At 46.9% G+C, this 21,620-nt stretch overlaps 1 protein-coding gene across 1 annotated transcript; it reads right to left on the reverse strand.

Moving 5' to 3' along the window:
• Positions 1-17,729: 17,729 nt before the first annotated feature.
• OLIG2 (oligodendrocyte transcription factor 2) lies at positions 17,730-19,103 on the reverse strand. Its single transcript, XM_060273291.2, has one exon. It carries the CDS (start codon positions 19,100-19,102, stop codon positions 18,155-18,157), a length of 948 nt encoding a protein of 315 aa, XP_060129274.1. The 5' UTR covers position 19,103; the 3' UTR covers positions 17,730-18,154.
• Between the last annotated feature and the right edge of the window lie 2,517 nt (positions 19,104-21,620).

Below are 21,620 nucleotides of genomic sequence, written 5' to 3' on the forward strand. Positions count from 1 at the left end.
TGTCGATCGGATCCCACTTACTGAACCAAGTTTTATTCTGTCATAGGAGTGGCCCTTTGAAGATGGGGAAAAGGCAAGAGTCTGTGTCAGAATGAAGTGGGGATTGTCAGTCATGCCTGACACCTGCTTTCTCTGTTGGAGTTGCTATGAGAAAATGCCTGCCTGCTTCAGTGAGGAGCAGATGGTGGCTAAGGGTTGTCTGTAGTCTGCAGAGCCTTCTCCCTTCACCCAAGTATTTGGGATACAATCTCTCCCTCCCCCTCCCCCCACTCTCTCTCCCTCTCTCTCTCTCTCACACACACAATGTAGAAAAGAAGATATATTTTGATGCAGACAAAAAGGGAAATATTGCTCTGAGTTATTCAACTCCTAAACAATCTGCATGCAGGCAGAAGCATATCAGTCCATATCAAATATTTGCAGCATGGACAGGCAGGCTGGGGCTGATGCGAGTCACAGTCCAAGGGCTCCCCTCCAGAATACATTTTTATTGTGCATTCATGATGCTGGTACATTGTGGATTGTGCTGGGTTTGGGTGATGCTGTTTTGTAACCTCAAGTCTCTTAGTTTCATTGTTATGAACAGCAGATTAATATGAACTAAATTAAAAAAATTAAAATACTTATTTCTTTTTAAGGCATCAAAAAGGTGCAAATATACTTTTTTCAGTGTGTGGGCGTCACTTATTAGAGAGAATCAAACTAAAAATAACTGTGGGGGAAAATATGTTCAGACATCAGTTGTGTATTTTTTATTTTTGGCAGTGCAGGTGACACTCCTAACAAGTCCTTGTGAGCAGATGAGAAATGTATGGGCTGTTAATAAACTGTAACTAATCAGTGAATACTGCCGGATTTTGTTCAAGCTGCTTGGGGCCACAGGTCCTTGGGAGAACGAGCACTTGCTCTGCCTTTATTTCAGCATCGCAGAAGCTTGTGGCAGCCTCTTGATGTTTGTCATAGTGAATAGACATATGTCTCTCACACAGTCATGTAGCATATTCAATTAATTTGCACAATGATAGATTATACCAAGGGCAGTTTCGAACAAGGCATTGTCATTCTCTTCGTTGACAGTACAAGAAGAAGAAGAAAAAATGAAGGCTGGCTCAGTCTCCGGACATTGTGATGTGAACAATGTATTCTCCCAATGCTTTAATTTATAAATTTGAAAGAACCGCTAAGATGTGCTGTGCTTCCATATTGCTCTTCCTAAAGTGTTGCTTTTTATGAAAAGGGCTAAGGAGCAGTGCTATTTACTTAGTTCTTTAGTATTTTAGAAAATAAAACAGGCTTAGAGTGCAATCCTCTGGCTGCCTACTCAGTCCTATTGTCTTCACAGGACTTCCTCCCAGATAACTGTGCGTAGGGTGGCAGCCTTAATAATATTATCATAGATTGTTTGCAAGATAGGCAAAGACTTATCTTTTGCTTACAAAGTGCCATGAATCTTGATGGCACTATATTAGCACAGTGACTAATGGCTTGAATCAGTGCCAGCAATGAAGAGCATATGGATTTTATTTTAAAATTGCCTGGTCACACAGTGGCAAGCTTAACTGAAATGAGAGGAAAGAAGATATGGACACAAAGCTTCACTGATCTCTTTCCCTCCAACCCAAAAGTTATATATCTTTTTGCTTCACATTACCCAAAGGAAGACAGTGATGTGTTCTTAACAAACTGTAAACAGATTGCAAGGATTGTGATTTTTTTTTAAAAAAAAGTTTAAAAAACCAGTAGATGTCAAGCACCCTAGAAATAACAAAAAGGCAATTAGTGTGTTTTGAGTCACACAAGGAAACATTCATGTATCCAGATACTTTCACATATCCTTTTTGTGACACAACTAGTGTGTTTTGTTTTCTGTGTTGATTGAATAGTCTCCTCATATGATTCTAGAGTATAGCTGGGGTTTGCGTGTATGAGGAAAGAGAAAATAAGGTTGATCGTCACACCAGTAAAGTACACTTGAATGGCTGGAGCTGTGGAGAACAAAGACGAGATCAGCATAATAATAATAATAATAATAATAATAATTTATTATTTATATCCCGCCCAACTGGCTGGGTTTCCCCAGTCACTCTGGGCAGCTTCCAACAGAAGTATTAAAATACAATAATTTATTAAACATTAAAAGCTTCCCTAAACAGGGCTGCCTCCAGATCTCTTATATCCAGTCCTTCCTCCCAAAAGGGACCAAGGCAGCTAACATCAAATATACAGCATCAAAAACAAGCAGAAGCATAGTACAGTGGTACCTCGGGTTACAGACACTTCAGGTTACAGACTCCGCTAACCCAGATACAGTATAGTACCTCAGGTTAAGAACTTTGCTTCAGGATGAGAACAGAAATTGTGCGGTAGCTGCACGGCGGCAGCAGGAGGCCCCATTAGCTAAAGTGGTACCTCAGGTTAAGAACAGTTTCAGGTTAAGAACAGATCTCCAGAATGAATTAAGTTCTTAACCCGAGGTACTACTGTAAAAGTAAAGCGGTCAGTTGAATGCTAAATTACATAAATACAAATGATGTCACTCTTATTATGTTTAGTATAATTAAGAGTGCTTTCTAGTGGATTAGAAAATGCAAGAGATTACATCAAATGTGTTCAGGTAGTTCACCCATCAGCTTATGCACCTGTTAGGCCTTGTCTTTGCAGTGCTTGGCACTCAGACACGCGCGCACACGCGCACGCACACACACACACAGAGTCTTCTTTCTAGCTTCTCATTGCATGGGCAGATTACTAATAGTGAAGGTGTCAGGAATGTTTGCTCACCTCATTGAGGAATCCCTGCTAAGCATCCAAGGAACCCCAAATTTATCAGAATACAGTTCGAAAAACAATACATTACACCAAAGGTGGTTTCCTGTTAGAACTCTTCTGTTATGTACGCTTTTCTCATTTACCTAATGGGCAAGTCTTCAAGAAAGGTCCCTCTCCCCCAGTGTGACACTTTAGCACAAAACTCAGATGGTGGAGGAGAAAACGGGCAGAAAAGACAAAAGGATGGCATTTCTCACAGATTTTCATGTCTTTCTCCCTCTGCATGGATTCCTCCACTGCGGTGACAATATTATCCCCACCAGGTTCTCTTATGAATTACTAGTGTGAGAGTGGGGAAAACCTTTGGTCCTCCAGATATACTCGGATTCCAATTCCCATCCTATCTGACTATTGAATGTGCTGGCAGGGGCTGATGGGAATTAGAGTCCAATAAGACGGGGGGGCACAGGCTCCCCATTGCTGTGCTAAGGCGCACTCTCAGGCTACAAGAGGGCTTCCCATAGCTTGCATTGACCACAGATGTGTCATGTCCTTGCAGTAGGGTTCCCCTTCCCATATCTACTTGAGAGATATATTTGGAGAGATAGCAACTTCAGGGTCTTCATTTTGGCCTACACAGATTTGCTAGGACCTCTGCTCTGTTTTGCCCTTCTACAACCTTGCACAACTAAACTGATGATCTTATATTTGAAGCCACGAGCTTTCAGTCAGTAGTGTAGCAGAAGCTGAGCACAGAAAAACCCACTGATATCAATGTGCTAGAAGCATACAACTGCTGTATCAGGATAATTAATCCTAGAAATGACACATTAAAATGCAGATCGTAACAACTGAGTAAAATCTTATTTGCTTTGTGTTTGATGTTGAAAAGACCACTTTGGTAGAACATCTAAAGGCACACTTTGATTCAGGCAGTTTCATTTGCCAGGGAGGTGTTATAATATTTATTTTAAATGGTTCATCAATCAATGAACAGTTAGATTCAAGACAGGTAATTGACTAAACATTGCTGTAATGGGTTGACAGCCCTACTGTTCTTCAGATTAGTGAGCAGAATATGAGCAAAGCTTTGTAAGCAAATCAAAAGGGCATGGCTGACATTGCTTCCAATTAAAGATGTACATTTTTACTGAAAATAGGAATGTAACAATTGCTTTTGCATCTGTAAAACTCTCAGACAATCCTACACTGCGATCAATCTCCACCCTGATAATGTATAGTGACATTGATGGATTTCTTTCTCTTCCAAGAGGATCAACCCAGGGAATATATTAAACTAAAAGGCACACTTCTTACTTACAAGGAACACTCACTTGTGCATTGGGCCTGATCCAATTGTATTGGTTTTGGCAGGGGAATACAATGATTGATGATGGCTGGGAAGCTGAGGTCTGCTTAGGCACAGAGTCCTGGAGTCTCTTGTCTTAGAGGACTTTCTACTGGCTCCCTGCTGGTGTCAGGACATGCATGGGAAGGGACAATGGGACTGGGTGGCCCATCCAAATCGCCCCTTCAAATGCACATGGCAAGTTCTGACCTGCCAGTTCAAGAAGAGATGGCAAAAAGCTGATGGGAAATTAATTCTCAAGAGTCTGTCAAGACATCTCCAACAAGTGAAGATAAATGGCAGAACAAGACTTCTATGGATGAACTCAAGAATAGGGATGGGGGAGGGAAACTTTAGTGTGTGTGTGTGTGTGTGTGTGTGTGTGTGTGTGTGTGTTAGGATCAGGGCATGGGGCACAATGGAATCCAAACCTAGGAAAGGAAAGGAAAGGAAAGGAAAGGAAAGGAAAGGAAAGGAAAGAAATGTGTAACTATCTGTTTGCACCGATTCTGGCTCCAAAATACTTACTGACAGAAGAACAAAGTTATTGTTTTTGAAAGGTCAAAATGAGACCTGCTACTAACTATCTATTCACTGTACTACACACGCACACAAACATTTCTCTTCAAGAGAAGTTTCTTTTTTTAAAAAAAGATAATCCTTTAGGCTAGAGGGCTGTTTATGTAAGAAACAATATGGATCATAAAAACAATTTGGGACCCAGTAATTTGAAGGAGAGCCTGCCATTTCTGACTCCTGCTGGTCCAGGCCTTAAGACTGGCAGTGGAGATCCTCCCACGGATGCCTGTGGCCCATTGTATCTTCTCTCTTACACTTGGGGAGATTCCCTTCTCTTGGAAGTACAACTACCCCCCTTGCTGGCACCTTCTCAATATCAAGTGAAGACATTTTCCCCACATTTGGGGGCAAATATGCTTAAGGGCTGTCTTGTTTGCTGCAGGATTGCAATAATTTCAGTGATAATATTTTTTGTTTTAAGATGTTAGTATGTACGTTATTATGTGATGTATTTTATTGGGCTGTTTGCATACTGTCTTGGGATATTTCAGGGTGAAAAGCAGTTCTAAAATGTTAATAACAGTAATAATAATAATAATAATAATAATAATAATAATAATAGGTCTAGCTGCTGAACTGCTGAGAAGTCTGGAAGCAGTTTGAAACGTGGGGAGATATAATTCTCACCACAATGCCCAACCAAAGCCTACAGACAACTGATGTTTTACATAGGCAGAGATGCCACATCAGGTGCTTTTAATCTTACTTTGCCAAGCGGGACCACTAGGGTTGGCAACTGACTCGAAAGACAAAACTAGTCTGACCTATTTCTGTGCCTTTCACAGCAGGCTGCTCAACAGAGAGACAAGGGAAACGTCAGGGATGGAGATCCATGCTATCTTTTGCAAATGTCAACACATCTGTCTGTTAAAGGCAGAGTAGTAAATTCTCTTAAAACTGTCTTCCTTTTTGAGCCAGTCTACCCAGCAAAGAGTAGTACAGTAAGGCCCTTATTCCTGCCTTACAGAAACTGTCCTCCCATAATCAGCAGCGAGCCAGGCAGATGTCCGTATGAGTGGATGCTCTTAGGCCTCCCTCAGGGCAGCCCAATTTCCCATTGCTTGGAGGCAAAAAGGTTTGATTGACTCTACTGAAACTAGAAACTCTGCAGCAACACTCCCTGAGCCCACCAGAGCGGGCAGTATTCTTGCAACCATCTGTTGCAGACTGTGTTGCATTAGCACATTAACACCCTGCTATGTCTAAATATTATACGGTGTCCATTGCATGCAGCGGAGTTAACACAAAAGCTGGCTCTTTCCCCCCCATCCATTAAACATAAATAAAGACACAGTCCAGAACCACCACCACCTCTATGATAGTATTCATGCCGAACAAAGGTTGTACTTCTACAGGGTCATAGTCACATATGCAAAGCCTGAGTGATCCATAACACAGCTAATGTATAATAATCAAAGACAGGGTGAGAACCAGTCACCTTCCATCTAAGTGTTTTGATCCAACAGAGTCATGAACAAGGCTGTTGAATGTTTTCGTGTAATATGGCTTGAACCATTTTTAAACGAAGACCTGAAAGTCCAAAATCATGACTGCTGTTCCAAACCTATTGATGCTCAGTCCAGGATGGTGCAAAACAAGACAAGGCTTCTCCACCTTTAATAGCTCTGTAGAGTAAGAAGTTTCAGGTGGAGGAGTCCTGTCCTCTATTGTAACTGGTCACCGTAACTAAGGTGCAATATCACACCAATATTGCATGAGACTAAGTTCTTTAAAAATTAGTGGGATTTAATTCTGTGTAGACACTTGTAGGAATGAGCTGTATGTCTCATCATGAGTCATAGCATGAATGGATTCATCACGCAGTTTCAGGAAGGACTGTGTTGATTCTTTCACAGAAGCTTAAGAAAACAAGCTTAGGGTTCTGGGTTAAGCCAGTCAAGCTTTAGTCCCATTGAAATGAATGGGTCAAGCTAGTCACCATGACTAACATTAATCCCAAATGAGAAGCTTAAGGTTTGTCCACACTTGTCCCATGTCCAATGCACAGGTCTGAGCAGTCTTCCACTTGTCCCATACTTTCTAGGCAAGGGTCCAAGCAGTTTTGCCTCTGCCCCATCACTTCCCCCTGGAAAACTCACTCTTTAGCACTAAATCGAAACAAATGGCAATCCGATGAAACCTGATTGCCATTTGTTGTGATTCAGTGCTGAGCCCTGAGTTTTCCCAGGGGAAAGTAGCAGGGCAAAAGGAAGTGTGCATGAGGCATGAGCCCTTAGGACTCAACCAGACTTCCACTTTTCCTGCTGCTTCTTCCCCCAGGAAAACCCAATCTTTACTGCTGAATTGGAGAAAACATCATCAAGTTTTCCCAGGGAAAGTGGTGAGGCAAACAAAAGTCTGCTCAGACCCATAGTTAGAAACCTCAGGACAAGTAGAAAACAGTTCTGCCCCATGCTTTCTAGACAGGGAACAAGTATAAGTCTGGACAAGCCTTTAGTGTGGATCCAATGCCTACAAATTTTCACCTGACATCAGGTTTTCACTGATAGTCAAGTGGCTGCAGTAAAATCCTATAAATGTCTACTCAGAAATAAGTCCCACTATATAATGGGGTGGGCTCCCAAGTGCATGGGATTGCAGCACAGTCTTTTCCTAGCCTGGAGGAAAAGGTGGTGGGAAAAGCTTCACATCTTGACTGGGCAGATGAATGAAGGCAGAGCTCCTGTGCCTTTAGCAGGAAGCTACCCTGACTGATATGCCTTCTGCTGCACAACTGTTAAATGTGCAGGAGCCCCCTCGTCTTTTTGAAACGGGTCACCCTGTTTGCATGCTTAATTCCTGCAAGTTATGTTTCCGCTTCATCAGCAATAGAATCAATAACTTAAAAAGACAACAAACTTAAAGACTGGTGTAGTTTCTCTGAACCATGCTAATTCATTTCTTTGGAGAGGAAGGCACTCCCTGCCTGCAAACAGGAGGTTTAGTGCTGCTAAATCTTTTCCTAGTTCCCGCTTGGCTAAGCAGATCAGTTTTCCACCATTCTTTGCATGACATCCCTTTCTCTTATCCTGTAGAGCGGCTCAGACGACTTGAGGCACACATCTCAGCTGAGGCGACAAGATTTTCTATTCCACTTTGGGTGGAATGAGAGCTAATCCCTCCACCCATCTGCTTCTTGATGCTTTGTTGTTTGCCTTATAAGTTTCACATCATGTGCTACCAAGAGTGCAGGAAAGGCTATAGTTTTCGTTTGCTGAGCCTGATGTTATTTCTGACTTTTCTGTGCAGTTGTTAGGAAAACCACCTTGGGGCTCATCCCCAATTAAAAGAGATCTCAGTCAATTAACTGCATGATTTTATCCATTCGTTGATTAAATCTGAATAACTTTGCAAACACATAAATAGTTGTAAAGAAAAAATATTTTCCTTTTGAACTATGCATGCATGTCGCAGAAAGCATAAGATTTTAAGATAGTGACAACCATATGCAGTTTTGATAAGCATTTATAATTTAAATAACATTGTTGTTTAATGTTGTCCCATTTGTCTGGGGTTCCTTTTTAAAGAGCAGACTTTTTTTAACCTAAAGCCATTAATTGACTTGAGACTGCAATCCTGTAATGACTGGCATGGAATTCCCACATAATTCAATGGGATTTACTTCTGAGCAGATAAGGTGGATTGCACAGTAAACATTGTAGCCCTTCCCTATACCTTTTAAACAAAATGATATCACAGGGTGAACAGGTTAGGGCAGGCATCCCCAAACTTTGGCCCTCCAGATGTTTTGGACTACAATTCCCATCTTCCCTGACCACTGGTCCTGTTAGCTAGGGATCATGGGAGTTGTAGGCCAAAACATCTGGAGGGCCGCAGTTTGGAGATGCCTGGGTTAGGGTCTCTCCCCCCTCCCCCTCCCCCGCTCACCCCCAACCTGCAGGTGCTGAGATGGGGAAATCTGCCTGGCACTAAATCCTCATGCTGGAGAAAATTTCCATTCCCACCTCATGCAGCTGCAAAAGGCACAGATGTCATTGGGCTTGTTTTTCATACTTTCTGCAAGTTGCCAAAAATACTTTTGGGTTTGCCTTGACCAGATTTTTTGATTTTTTAAAATGTTGTAAAAATCATTCATGCACAATCCTACTCACAAGAACAAATAAAAATTTGGAAGATGAAGGGTTGAGTTGAAGTGGCTAGTGGAGAGAGAGAGAGAGAGAGAGAGAGAGAGAGAGAGAGAGAGAGAGAGAGAAAGAAAGAAAGAAAGAAAGAAAGAAAGAAAGAAAGAAAGAGTTTGAGTGGCAGGAAGTGCTTGATGAAGCTGGTAGACTGTCTACATTATTTCAGAGTGGCTTATCTACTTAAGCCATGTGGAACAGAAGGTGCATTCAATTGTTCTTGCCCTATGGACACCTTCAGTTTGGTGCGACTTGCCCACCATTCCTCAACCCAGAGGGGTTATTGTGGGGTGTGAAACACAGAGCAGTCAAAGTCAACATTCCTAGAGTGGAAATAAAAAGGGGATGTCTGGATCAGCCAGGGGGAACTTCCTGTTTCCTCCTGGGCTGGAACAAACTTCCTCTACATGTGACCAGAGGTGGGCATGACCTCACCTGTACAGGTAACAAAATAGGACAGGGGAGGCAGCCATCTCTCTCTCCGACTTCATTCCTCAAAGAAGCAATATTTCCTTAGCCTGAGATGCTCTCTTGGCTTCCAGCCCAGAGGGGGACAAAGGAACTATCTCCTTATGGGATAGATTCCACATGTATATATTTTGTAACCTAAGTCTGCCTTCTGGGATCCATCTGTGAACAAAATGTGAGTAAACTCTTTTATACAATACTGTGTCATGTCTATTCTTTTTAAAGAGGGAATAAAGGAGAATTACCAGGAAACTTATTTTAGAAGCTTAAACAAGCCTGGCAAAGATGTTATCCACTGTGTAAGTTTAAAAGAGGAATGTTACTCTGCTAATTGTAGAACTTGTAAACACAAGTTGGGAAGGATCTAATTAAACAATATATCCTCTCCTGCCTCCCTGAACATTCTCACAGTAATACTACCTGACAGCAGGTCATTGGACTAGGTTGGCCAAGTGTTCCCCAGTCTTTCAAGATCTCATTTGTACTCCAGGTGCTCAGGTCTTCTGAAGGATCTTCAGGTCTTCCTCCTTCACTTCCCTAGCTTGATCTTTTCAGTCTTGCTACACGGTCCTGTGCCCGTGACTGAGCCACCTCCCAACCTAGGATTGCTCTTTTATCTACCTGCCACCATTTTTTGTGTGTGAAATGGTTGATTTGGCCAGGTTAGATGCCAAAGGCCCATCTCGTCCAAAGTTTCATTTCCAAACAGGCCCATTCGGAAACCTTTGGCAAGCAAGCAAACAAACAGGGTTTGCAGTGACATTATTCAGTCAAATATATCAACCTAGTCTCACCCTTGGGTGACTTTCATTTGCAATCCGATGGATCTTGCATTCATTGAGACTTACCTCCAAGTAAGTTGGCCCCATGATATTCTTGTAAAGAAGCTGGTAAAATGTGGGCTAGACAATGCTACCATTCAGTGGATTTGTAACTGGCTGACTGACCGAACCCAAAGGGTGCTCATCAATGGCTCCTCTTCATCCTGGAGAGAAGTGACTAGTGGGGTGCCACAGGGTTCTGTCTTGGGCCCAGTCTTATTCAACATCTTTATCAATGACTTGGATGATGGGCTTGAGGGCATCCTGAGCAAGTTTGCAGATGACACCAAATTGGGAGGGGTGGCTAATACCCCAGAAGACAGGATCACACTTCAAAATGACCTTAACAGATTAGACAACTGGGCCAAAGCAAACAAGATGAATTTTAACAGGGAGAAATGTAAAATACTACACTTGGGCAAAAAAAAATTGAAAGGCACAAATACAGGATGGGTGACACCTGGCTTGAGAGCAGTGCATGTGAAAAGGATCTAGGAGTCTTGGTAGACCACAAACTTGACATGAGTCAACAGTGTGATGCAGCAGCTAAAAAAGCCAATGCAATTCTGGGCTGCATCAATAGGAGTATAGCATCTAGATCAAGGGAAGTAATAGTACCACTGTATTCTGCTCTGGTCAGACCTCACCTGGAATACTGTGTCCAGTTCTGGGCACCACAGTTCAAGAAGGATACTGACAAGCTGGAACATGTCCAGAGGAGGGCAACCAAAGTGGTCAAAGGCCTGAAAACAATGCCTTATGAGGAATGACTTAGGGAGCTGGGTACAGTATGTTTAGCCTGGAGAAGAGAAGATTAAGGGGTGATAGCCATGTTCAAATATATGAAAGGATGTCATATAGAGTAGGGAGAAAGGTTGTTTTCTGCTGCTCCAGAGAAGTGGACTCGGAGCCATGGATTCAAACTACAAGAAAGAAGATTCCACCTAAACATTAGGAAGAACTTCCTGACAGTAAGAGCTGTTCGGCAGTGGAATTTGCTACCAAGGAGTGTGGTGGAGTCTCCTTCTTTGGAGGTCTTTAAGCAGAGGCTTGACAGGCATATGGCAAGAATGCTTTGATGGTGTTTCCTGCTTGGCAGGCGGTTGGACTGGATGGCCCTTGTGGTATCTTCCAACTCTATGATTCTAAGTTATTGTTCTGAATTTAATATCGTAGCATCAAGTAATCCCGCAAAGGAGCAGGATTACTTGCTAATCAGTGTGCAAAGAGTTAATAACTGCATCCTATAGACATGTTGGCTCAGAAGAGCTCCCCTCGCCCTCCCTTCAAAGGGGCTTTTCTGAGGAGAGTGCACACACAATGCATCGGATTGCAGGGTGTTTTTTTCCAAATGGGGTGGCCCAGGGGCAGGAAGTGATGTCAAATAAATTAACTATGCTCAACTGGAAGCATACGGACGACATCCTACCCCTGTTAATTCTGCAACGTTATACGATCCGATTTAAAGGTAGGACCTACGGAAAATATAATAAGCAGGTCCCTCTGGGGCGCTCATCATGTCGAGCCAGCAGGCGAACATATGGAAACAGCACACGGCTGATGAGATCGGCGAAGAAAACCCTTGCGTGGCTTGACATTTCCTATTCCTCACCCCAATGGCTCTATAGCAGGGACAGGAGCCAGGAGGGAGCAGGGCAGCAGGCGCGCAAAAATCACCGGCAGGGTTTCTCTCGCCTCCTTCCAGGGCATCAGGCTGCTTTCTGCTCTGGCTGGCTTAAGGGAAACTACATAGAATCATAGGCATTGTAGACTTGGAAGAGACCCCCAAAGGTCATTTAGTTCAACTGCCTGCCAGGGGTGGCAGCTTGAATAAAATATTTGCCCGGGTGGGAGCCCCGTTTGCAAAGCCTGGAGAGTTCTCGGTCCTTTTCTTCCCCCTTCTATCCTGTCAAACTAAGGCAAAGCTGGCGTTCTCCTTTAACTTCCGATCCTGGGAGATTAACAAAGCGAAACCCGTACAGACAGTTTCAAGCTGCGCCCTGACTTGCTTATTCTCAAGAAATATGCCCACGGCCTCATTTAATGCACCCTTATGCTACTTTAACAGTCACGGGGTCCGTCCAAAGAATCCCGGGAACTGTAGTTTAAGGGTGCTGATCTCACAGAGCTACAATTCCCAGCGCGCGCCGCTTAACAAAATGCAATTCCCAGACATCTCCCTGGCTGTTCAAGTGGTATAAGAGGGCTCTGAATGCACGGTGTGTGTGGATGTGTCCCGGAAGAGGCAGCGATCGGAAATCCTGAGATCCAGCAGAGTGACCAGACCAAGACGAGGTCTGGAAGCCTGGCAGCCCCCGACCCACGATCTCGCCCATCTGGAACTCTGGCTCTTTCTTCCAAGCCACCTGGAAAGAAAACCCTGCTGTGCATCTCCCAGGTCGCCGCTAACGGAAGAGGCCAAAGGCCCACCAAGTCCCACAGTGGCCAGTTGGTGGTGCCGTTAGTGGTTAGAGCATCGGACTCGGGCATGAAACCTTGAGCGATGGCGATGCGAGGAGAGCGGAGCAGGCGGAGAGACGGACAGGAACACGGAGCTGCTCCGGCCCGCAGGAGTTCAACCGGTGAAGCCTCTTCCATATCACTGCGTTTCTTGTAGGTAGAAAGGTGAGTTTCGGTGTGTAAGGTTTTTAACTGAGGTCAGGAAACCAATTGCTTGTCGCGTTCAGCTCTGAGCCTCGATCAGTCTGAAAACAGAAAGGAAAGCGAGTGGCATAGGCATTGTCAGGGGAAACTGCGAGGTCGGGCCTTTGTCTCCGTTTGGGCCTATTAGCCAAAGGGGGGAGGACAGGATCTTGCCCCATTATAGCAGGCATTGCTAACTTCGGGTTGGCAATCGTCGTCATCCTTTATTATTCTTATCATTATGCCTGCCTGCCCTGCACCTGAGCATCTTCAACAGCAACATGACACCCTACAGCAGATTAGCAGGTCACTTGTAAACCGTTGCCTTAGTGGTTTGTTTTGCAAGCAAGCGGGATATAATTTTTTGCTAAATAAAGTAAGTTTGGTTCTAGTGCGGGGAAAGCTTCACCTGCAGATTTTCTCCAAGCCCAGGTTGTTCTAACAGGTGCCACGGGAGCACAGCCGAAAAGGACACCACGAAACTTGGCAACCCTATAATTTGAGAGGCAGGACCAGTTTCCAGGAAAGGGTCCTGAACTTGGGGGATCATTGGGCGTATCTGCAAATGCTTTCTCTACATTTTAAGGGAGTGTGGTTGGCCAAATAAGAGAGTTTGGCTTTAGCCTTCGATTTATTAGTACTTTGTTTAATCTCAACAGCAGTAATTTGCTTCGAAAAGGTTCTGATTAGCTGCCTTTACAAATAATTTTAATTTATACGTATGGAAAGTAATGGAGAAGGACGATCTGATCGTTCCCTAAGGAGACAGCAACATCCAGTTATTAGGTAGCCTGGCCCAGCTGCTTCCCCCAGCGCTGTGCAGACTGTCTCGAGCAAATCGGATTCTCGGAAACGCGTGCCATTTCAAAGATCGCTGCCTGCTTTTGACGGTATGAACTGTTTTGGCGTCGACCTTCTTCAGCCAGCTGAAACACAAAATATTTTAGATCTAGATCTCCCTACACCAATCCGAGCCGGTGGGAACTCGGCAGCTGTCTTCTTGTGACCTGAGCCTCGAACCTCGGCTCTCCTCCAGCGCTAAATCTGTTAATGAGTCCTCCTGCGGAGCAGATTGAAGGAGGCGTTTCCTATTAGTCAAACCCTCGGGATTAGAACTCAGAGCTTTAACACATGGAAATCTGAGAGGCAGGGTTTTTTGTTTTGTTTTTTATGGCCGGTGCAGAAAATTAAGCCTACCTGGATATCACACCCTCTCTGGGACCTGGCAAAGTCATCCCAGATAGGCAGCGTTTGAGTAGCAACACTTGGCACATGCTCAGAGATGCTTAGGGCCTGTTTACGTGCTTCAACAAAGATTTAATTTTCAATGTCTGCAACGTAAACTTCTTCCACGTCTTCTAATGATTTAGAAGCTATTAAATCGTTGTTTGATTAGGAAAATTACTTGAAGGGGTCGGGTTTCCTCTCAGCATTTGGGGGTGGTTCCCTCCCCTCGCTAAAATGTTTATAGAGTGATTTAATTGTACAAAAGAAAATAATGAGGCCTAGAAACTTGAAGGAAGTGGGCGGTGAACCGAAGGACCAAGATGATGGCTACAGTCACAGTGCGCCACTTTTGAGAAGAGGAGAGCAGTTTCGAACTTCTGTTCTAGTCAGATGAAAAATAGTTATTTTCAGAACGTATAATATGCCAGGATGCCTTTCAGAAACAGAAGTATTCTTGGATTAAAGTCCTGTCTCATTCGTGGACGGCATCATAAGAAGCTGGTTTTCACGTTCCTAGGATTGCAGTTTTCCCCGCCTTCTCCCACCCTTTGCAGTTTCGATTCCTGTGCTTCGAATCCGGTCCTGGGCTGGGTAGAAGGTGGACCGCGATCAACTAACTGGTAGATCGCGGGGTAATTTGTAGTAGATAGATCTGCAAACGTATTTGGACTGCCGATTATTTAGCAAGAACGAAAAGCGTCCTCCCCTCTCAAATCAAGTTGCTGAAATGGGAATTTAAAAAAACACCAAAACTTGGGGGTGCGCGCAGGAGTGATTTGTGTGTAAAAGTACTGAGATCAGTGCTGATTCCGAAAAGGAAGTCTTGGGTTGAGCGTGTTCCCTGCGACCCCCTGGCCCTTCAATCTAAGACCGCATGAATAATCTGCGCCATCATTTTGCAGCTGTCTGTGACTGGTGGCTCTAGAGAGTGAGTGAGTGAGTGAGTGAGTGAGTGAGTGAGTGAGTGAGTGAGTGAATGGATGGAAAAGTAAAAAGCTAACATGTCACTTGGAAATGACAATGTCACTTGGAAGTCAATTTCCCCGGATTCCAATGGAATACTCCTTGCTGCAGGGCTGGAGGTTTCCACGCAGTTGCTTCGGAGCACGCAATCCTAAACACGGCTCCTTGGAAGCAAATCCAATGGAGCTTCGGTGATTCGGCCCGGAATCCTCTTTCCATCTGAGCTCGGTCAGAAAGCACCCCTGTAGTCATAAGCCTACAGATGGTTTGGGACCGCTGATTCCAAGAACTTCGAGATCGCCAGCTCCTCCGGGGGGCATATTACGTAGGGCCGGGCTGGGGGACCTGTGGGCGTCCAGATGTTGCTGTACTACAACTCACATCATCGCTGAGACTTTGACCATGGGCCATGCAGGCTGGGGATGTTGCGAGTTGAACAACATCTGGGGAAGAAGAACCGCAAGTTCCCCACCTGGATGGTGGTGGTGGTGAAGATTCCATCCCACCCATCTCCCATCACTGCACCTAGGTCTGAAATGTCCTAAATAAAACGACTATTTGCCCAGCACAGCCATTGGATACGCACTTGAGACTGAGCGCCTTTGACCTCCTCCCTCTTTAAAAAGACTGGACACCTTCCCTTATTTCTGTGCTCCCTAGGTGGCAATTTCGCCCCTTAGAAACAAGTCTGGCCCTTAAGATATATAGCTGATTCAGAACTCCCCGAACCTTAAGGCTGCAATACTATGCGTGAGGAAAAGGCGCAATCCTATCCATGCCTTCGATTTCAACGGGATTTACTCCCAGTGAAGTGTGCGTAGGATTACAGCTTCTCTTTCGTACGGACGTGCAAAGGCTTGGGCTGCATACACAAAGGTAAAGGTAAAGGGACCCCTGACCATTACCGTAGGTCCAGTCGTGACCGACTCTGGGGTTGCGCGCTCATCTCGCATTATTGGCCGAGGGAGCCAGCGTATAGCTTCCAGGTCATGTGGCCAGCATGACAAAGCCGCTTCTGGCAAACCAGAGCAGCACAGGGATTCGAACCGCCGACCTTCTGATCAGCAAGCCCTAGGCTCAGTGGTTTAACCCACAGCGCCACCTGGGTCCCATACACAAAGAGTTTGTTGCAAAGCCAAGCACGCACCCGGGTTGATAGTTTGGAGCCGCAATCCAAGGCACAGTTACTGGAAAGTAAAGCTCCACCGAACACCGCGGGGCTTCCTTCCCAGTAGGCATCCCTAGGAGAGGGCCGGAAGCTGTTGGTCTTTTAATAATGTGGCCCCGATCCTGCGCCCATTGAGTGCCCATAATGTGAGTACTTGAAGCTCGATCCAACACATCTTGTGCTCAAAATAAAGTTCCTATTTAAGTGAAGGGGGAGTTAGTTTTTTCAGAATATGTGCTCGGAGAAAAGCGAGGGGTCTTCAACTTCATCGCCAAGTTGCTGGCCTTCATGATGGCGATTCCTCAGCTTAGTCTCATTCCCACCGAATGGCTTCATTATCCTGTCTAGAGAACATCTCACAAAGGAAATAAATGCAAAACGGTCGTGTTTTCTCTTTCTTTTATTATTATTTAAAAATGTCAACAGCGGATCACTTTTTTTTGCAACCAAACAATAAATATTATTTAGCAACTTTTTTCCATTTCTTTATTTTATATAGATAATATATATAAAAAAATAAACAGGTGATAAAAAATCTCTTGAAGGTGACAGCGCTAAGAAAAGAAGACAACAATAGGTTATTCAGAAACAAGCGGGGGGAGGGGCGGGTGTCTCAATACTGCAGCCCCAAACAGTGCTGGGATCTCGTCTGTGGGGCGCTTTCGAAAAACCAGTTAAGTTTGATAAAGAAAGCCTTAAGGTCACGCACCCAGAAAGAAGAAAAGGCTCTTAGCACGCACCCCGCCCTTAAAGGTTTTACAGAACAAGCCCTCACAATCAGAAAGCGTAAGAGGGAACCATTTGCACCAGATCTGGCAGCGTATATACAAATCCGACTCCCCAGCAGCAAAATGCATAAATTTTTCCCCTTACATTGGCCGCCCTAATGACGCAGGCCCAAAGTGATCCCGCTCGGCATTTTAGCGTGGTGATCCTAACCAGCTTGGGCACGATCCAGTCAACATTTCTGTTGCAATTCCTCACGCTCAAGGACCCTGGTAGTAAGCCCTGTTGCATTTCGCCGAACTTACTTGCATGTAGGATCAGGTTTAGAGACTTAGGGAAAGTCACACTTTCCAGAGGGGCGGCAGCGCAGCGAAACCGACTAAGAGCCTTGTAGCAAGCCACGCACCTGATGACGCAGTCTTTAGCCCTCTAGAGCTGATGCCAAAATCAATGCCTCGAAGGTGCCGCAACATTCTTCGTTGGCTCTCAAAGCTGCCTGACTCTGGTTGGATCGTGTCCCCTCTTTGGAACCACAACTCATTAGTCTCAGTGCCCACTTCAGCCTAGCGCGTTCAGGATTCAGTTGCTGCTACCTGGAACTTAAACCAGCAGCGGAGCCTACATGTAAGCAAATCTGCTCAGGTTCCGGTGGAATTAAAGTCCTCTGTGATACATTTCCTGGGAAGTGAACCCCACGGATTTCCAAAGGACTGGACGTCCAGTTATAAAGTGTGCAGGACTGAATATTTCCCCCAGAGAGAGAGAGAGAGAGAGAGAGAGAGAGAGAGAGAGAGAGAGAGAGAGAGATGCTAGGCTGCTAAGGCAGTTTGGGTTCCTCTGGTTTGAAGGCGAGTGCCTAAACTTACTTGCACCTTCTACCGTTTTTAAAGAACAACGCCACACAAGGTTCCGAGAGCAACGCGCAGTGAGTTTACGCACAACAGGGACTGAGATCAGAGAGAAGCCAAGCGATGGACTTCAAGAGGAATCCTGTCCCACCCGTGCCTGCTTTCTGCAGCAGTTCGGCAGAGAAGGGAGAGGGGCTTTAGCGTCCGGAGTCTTGAGTTCTATTCCCTCTCCAAGTAAGTAACGGAGTCCTAGTTGGGGCAGCGGCCGGGGAGAGTTGTTGTGAAGCAATAAAGGGTGGGGGTCAAGTTTTGTATGTCCTGGAAGGGAGAGGTTCAGTTTGTGGAGTCCAGGCAGGACAACCCTCCTTTTTTTGTCCTCGGAGTCCCTTTCTGTGCGCCTTCGGCCCCTCTCCTTCCCACCCACCTTCCCTCTCTCCCGTCCCGTCTAGGCCTGTTCATTTGGCGTCACTGGTTAATCTGGGCAAGCTGGCCGTGTTCATGCTGGAGACGTGGTGGTGCGACGGAGCGGGCACCTGGCACATGCTGCAGGGACACGGCATCCCTCCCCAGTGCTGGAAGCTGCTGCCCAGCGGGCCCGAAGCCGCCGCCGCCGCGGCAGCAGCGGCAGCAGCAGCGGCGGCGGCTGCGCTCGATGGCGATTTGAGGAGGCCGTGGCTTGGCCGGATGGAGCTGACAGCCGACAGGCCCGCGGAGCCGGGCAGGGAGGCGCTGGAGACGGCGACGGGGGGCAGGATCGAGTGGTGCACGGCGTGTGAAGCCGGGTGGCCCGGCAGAGGCGCGGAATGGCCTACCATGCCGCCTGGGCAGGCGGCCGCAGCCGCGGCGGCCGCAGCGGCAGGGTGGAAGCCGGCGGCGTGGTGGCCGCCGTAGATCTCGCTGAGGAGCCTCTTCATCTCCTCGAGGGAATTGGTGAGCATGAGGATGTAGTTGCGCGCTAGCAGAAGGGTGGCGATCTTGGAGAGCTTGCGCACCGACGGGCCGTGCGCGTAGGGCATCACCTCCCGCAGGCCGTCCATGGCGATGTTGAGGTCGTGCATCCTCTTGCGCTCGCGGCTGTTGATCTTCAGGCGCAACTGCTGCAGCTCGGGCTCCGTCATTTGCTTCTTGTCCTTCTTGGACGCCGACGAAGAGGACGACGACGACGACGACGAGGAGGAGGAGGGAGACTTGAAGGCCAGCTTGTCTACCATCACCACCCCGGCCGCGCTCATGGCACTGCGGAGCTCCGCGCTCAGCTCTGCTGGAGAGTCGCTGGGCGTCGAGCTGGACACTGCGCCGCCCGCCGAGAAGCCGCCGCCGCTCTTGCTCCTGGACGACACGAAGAGCTCATCGGGCTCCGGCGACGAAGGGCGGCTGGACACCAAGCTCGCGTCCGAGTCCATGCTGGTCCTGCAGGGGGAGGGAGCAAGAGGACAGAGGCGCTGGGCGTCAGTCAGGGTCAGGCCGGCCCGACGTGCCCCAGAAATCGAGGTGATGCCTTGCCAAGCTCCGGTCCTGTGCGCGGTGACTGGAAACTGGAGAGGTTTCCCAGTCAACGCGCACAGGATCCGGCTGGAAAGAGGCAGCTCCGAAATCGCTCGCTGCAGTCTTAAAACACGCTCCAAAGGCAGCTCCGCGGGACTCACCTCTGGGTAAAGGTGTTTTAAGATGTTCAGTGGGACTTAAACCCGGGCACGGGCGCAATTCAGTAAAAGTTAGTCCGATTGATTTCCATGGGAAGCAACGGAACGCTAATTCCCATCGATCTCAATGGGGTCACAGATAAACCACCATTCAAATAACCTCTCCCAGGTTTCTAGCACTCATTGAACGCCCAGATTGTGCATTCAAAAAAGTTTGGTCAAAACGCATTGTGGGAGCATAGGTGCCCTAAGGGGAAACATATTGTGCCAAAATCCATTTGTTGGATTCTCAGAAACTGCGTCTTGGCTTATCCGCTTTGCTGATCGAGCTGCAACCTCCTGTTCCAAAACTCGAAGCAACCCCTCGGCCACCATGTAGTTTCTCACTTCCCACACCTGCCAAGCAACATAAACTAGAGCCAAAAGGATCCCATCTCTCTCTCTCTCTCTCTCTCTCTCTCTCTCTCTCTCTCTCTCTCTCTCTCTCTCTCACACACACACACACACACACACTTTTCAATTCAGAGCAGTTTACCAGAACTATCCAAACCAGAAAGGGCAGGCTGAAGCAATCTGGAAGCCTCCTTTCAGAAGCCTCCTTTGGATGCGGCCCTTTCTACCTAAGCAGTACTGTTCGCATCTCTCATCTAGATTGCACTCCCCATTCTTCCAAGATCCCGCCCGAGCTTCCAACTTCGAACATCACAGGCAATACCATTTAAAACAACAACACCGCTATTCGGCTGTTTCCCTGCAACTGGTAGATGCCTGAACGGCCACCGAGACACCAGCCCAAAGTTGTCGCGTGTTGCTTGTTTCCAAAGTCCCTCTTAAGACGAAGAAGTAGAAGAGGAAGAGGAAAAGCTCCGCGATGCTGAACTCTGGGTAGCTGAAAAGAAAGTTCGCTTGTCCTCTTTAAAGGTGGACAGTGTGATCTTCTCCAGAGAGTTTAAATATTTCCTTGGCAATGTAAGATCCACCCGCATCCATTTCTCCTTAACCTGGAATCACAGCCAGCCTCCCACTGTTCCCAAAAGCGACCAGTGGGCGTTTACTCGGGAGAAAGTTCTATCATCAGACGAACTTCCTTCTAAGCAAATGCGCATGGCTCAGGCCCAGCGCGTTCAGGGAAGGAGAGAAAAACCGATCAAAGAAGCAGGCGCTTTTTTATGGGCGCTGGGAGAATGTTGCGCTTGTACTCGCTGGTCTCCACCCTCCGTAGCGCACCTGGTCTGTGTTTTAGGGGAGTTGCGCTCCCGAAGCGACCCTGTCGCCGAGTCTGCCCCGCAATGGAAAGGGAGGAGCACTTACAGTTTGCCGGGGGGATCTCTCTGAGCGGCCGGATCCTCTCCAGCAGCGTTGGTGGCTGTCCCAGAGCGCAATGAATACAGAAGCATCTTTGCGCGCCTGACTGGTGTTTTTATAGCCACCTTGCGCAGCCGAGCTGGGCCGGAACAATGTTATTGTCCGGGACAGGCGGCTGCACCAATGAGCGAGGCGCTGCCGGGGGGGGGGGGGAAGCAAAGTGATGTCACGCCCGCGAATTCCGCTCAATGAAACCGGCGCGAGTGCACGCCCCTCCTCGCTCTGCGGGCCAATGGCGAGAGAGATCGAGACCCAGAGACAGAGGGAGAGCTTTGTCACCTCTCGCCTGAAATGCCACAATGACAGCGCTCGCAACAGCTGGTGGGGAGAAAGTGGGGAGGGGGGGGGATCGAGCAAATAAGCCTCGGACCCGGTACAACAATAACATTTGGTGAGCGGTGCCCCCCAACTCACCCGGGGCCAGCCACTCCACTTGGCCGCCCTGGCTGGAGAGTTTTAATAGGGTTTCACAAACACTTGGGCATTTCAGTCTCCTCTCTCTCCACCCTCCCTTGCAATGTAAACACTCATGGGTCACAATGCGACACCGTCCCGCACTTACTGAGCCACTTATCTTCAGCCCGGGCAAACTCCCTTTGCTCCCAGGACACAGATCTCTCTCTCTCTTCCAAGGCGCTTGGATTACCTTCTCCGTAGCGCACAACTGGAAAGATGCGCCCAGGAGGACCCTGCTACGCTCCCCTCCGCATCGCCTCCTTCTGCCAAGAGGTGAGGAGAGCTTGTTCAAGGAAGTAGGCTAGAGAGTGTTTTCTCTTGTTAAATGTGTGGTTTTAAAGACCAGACTGCAACAACAAAAACAAACAAACCCAGCACAAATCAAACACCTAAGCTATTTTAAAAATATCTCCCCCTATTTAAATATTTTGACATAAATAGTAGGAAAAGGCACTTA

The sequence above is a fragment of the Zootoca vivipara genome, chromosome 4, assembly GCF_965207765.1.
Source record: "Zootoca vivipara chromosome 4, rZooViv2.hap1.1, whole genome shotgun sequence".
Classification (NCBI taxonomy): Eukaryota; Metazoa; Chordata; class Lepidosauria; order Squamata; family Lacertidae; genus Zootoca; species Zootoca vivipara.